Genomic DNA, 2,129 nt, shown 5'->3' on the forward strand with positions numbered 1-2,129 from the left:
AGGCTTTGTTGGGTATATATTATGTCTGGCCATAAGTTAATCAAAATCTGACAGAAAATTAACCAAGTATATTTAGAAAATATAAATAATTATTAATATAGAAATAAAAATTGGAGGATGAATATAGTCAGACTCATAGATAAAGAAAGAAAAAACAAATATGATTCGTATATGACATGGCAAATAAAACCAAGTAATCTAGAAACGTTAAATTCTTATTAACATAGAAATAAAAAATTGGAAGGATGAATTATAAAAATTTCTATAGTCATAAATAAATATATAATTCTTATTTTGTACCTGGTCCATACACGCAGGCAAGATAGATGTATAAGGGGTAGTTACGTCATCTATTAAATCCATATCTACCGACTCGCCGACTTAACGCCGTGTTCGAAAGAAGCTTCTCAAATTATCACATCATAGCGGTACACAATCCGCCACGTCGACACTACACGCTACACCGAAAAACAGGAGATTGTAGCTTCAAATGTTAATTCCCAATAATAACCTTTCCTCAATATTCGCATCTATTAATAACATCCTCTTCCGACAAGAAAAACACAAACAACAAAAGGTCAAAAACCGATGGCTCGTCTCCTCCCTTTACTCCTCCTCATCGCCACCGTCTCCGCCGTCGCATTCGCCGTAACTTCCTCGATCCTTATTCTCCAGGTTTTCATATTTTTATTCTTTTCTAATTTCTCGCTGATTATTTTCTCAGGACGATGAACCGGACTGCGTCTACACATTCTACCTCCGAACCGGATCAATCTGGAAAGCCGGAACCGACTCGATTATCAGCGCTAGAATCTACGACAAGTACGGTGACTACATCGGGATCAAGAACCTAGAGGCTTGGGGTGGGCTAATGGGCCCTGACTACAACTACTTCGAGAGAAGCAACCTCGACATTTTCAGCGGAAGAGCACCGTGTTTGCCTAGTCCGATCTGCTCTCTAAACCTTACCTCCGACGGCTCCGGCGATCACCATGGCTGGTACGTCAATTACGTCGAGGTTTCGACAGCTGGAGTTCACGCTCAGTGCTCCACGCAGAACTTCGAGATCGAGCAGTGGCTCGCCACCGATACGTCTCCTTATGAGCTCACCGCCGTGAGGAACAATTGTCCCGTGTCGCTAAGGGATAGCGTTAGTCGGGCCGGGTCGGAGATCCGGAAACAGCTTTCTTGGGTCATCTGAGTGAGATGAGTGTGTTATTCATAAGGTCTTTCGTATTGTATGTTTATCATCGTCTTATGAGTGTAATGTGGCCTTTGATTATATGATTCGATAAATAAAACTTTTTAGTTACTTAACAACGTTTAAGCCGTAATTAGTGAAAGATTTACAATTAACTCGTTAATTGAGCCATAACACTATTTGATTTGTCTCGGTCTTACGTCGAACCAATCAATGCGATATATTTAGGGTGATTTTGGCAGATATTCATGAAGAGGGGAAAAATGTAAAAAATAATCATGCTACAGTACGGGTTCACATGAGTTACAGGTTTCGGCCAAAATTTCTGAAACGATTGCTGTCTAGTCCATGCGCGTGGAGAAAGAAGAAGAAATAAAAACCATGTGTGTAATTCTCCATTGTACCAAACCTATAGATAGTATAGAAGAATTTTACCCTTTAAAACACTTTTCAGTTATCAATTACTAATGGAGACACATTTGATTTTAATCACACATTAGGTATGAGTAAAGACACAAAAACCTTTAAGACTAACCAGACTACGGTTTCGTGTTTCAACTCCACAGAAGGAGTCACACTCACAACATATCTCATACGTGTGAATTTTACTTTAGATCTCAGACTCACCCTTTCAGTTCTCATCTTTCTCTTCTAGCCACCGATCTCCATGGAACCCTAGATCTCCGACTCTTAACGTCCACCGATATTCGAGACTTCTGGATTTGCCTCCGTCGTATCACCTCCGTGTGCATCGGCTCTCCGACATGCAAGGTTAGTTGTCCTCTTAAATCTTCTCCAGATTTCATAGATCTATCCCTAAAACCTTTCGATTTCCAATTTCTCTTCTTGTATAAGACTTTATTCAATGACATCGTTGATTGAACATTTTTTTTTTTGACGATTTTCGAAATCCTGGATATGTTCTCCT

The 2,129-nt window shown here is 39.7% G+C and overlaps 1 protein-coding gene across 1 annotated transcript; it reads left to right on the forward strand.

The window, feature by feature from the left end:
* The first annotated feature begins 549 nt into the window (after positions 1-549).
* On the forward strand, positions 550-1,320 carry LOC106331595 (lipoxygenase homology domain-containing protein 1). Its single transcript, XM_013769985.1, has 2 exons — positions 550-648; positions 725-1,320. Exons 1-2 carry the CDS (start codon positions 589-591, stop codon positions 1,199-1,201), a joined length of 537 nt encoding a protein of 178 aa, XP_013625439.1. The 5' UTR covers positions 550-588; the 3' UTR covers positions 1,202-1,320.
* The last annotated feature ends 809 nt before the right edge of the window (positions 1,321-2,129 follow it).

Source organism: Brassica oleracea, chromosome C3 (genome assembly GCF_000695525.1).
Source record: "Brassica oleracea var. oleracea cultivar TO1000 chromosome C3, BOL, whole genome shotgun sequence".
Classification (NCBI taxonomy): domain Eukaryota; kingdom Viridiplantae; phylum Streptophyta; class Magnoliopsida; order Brassicales; family Brassicaceae; genus Brassica; species Brassica oleracea.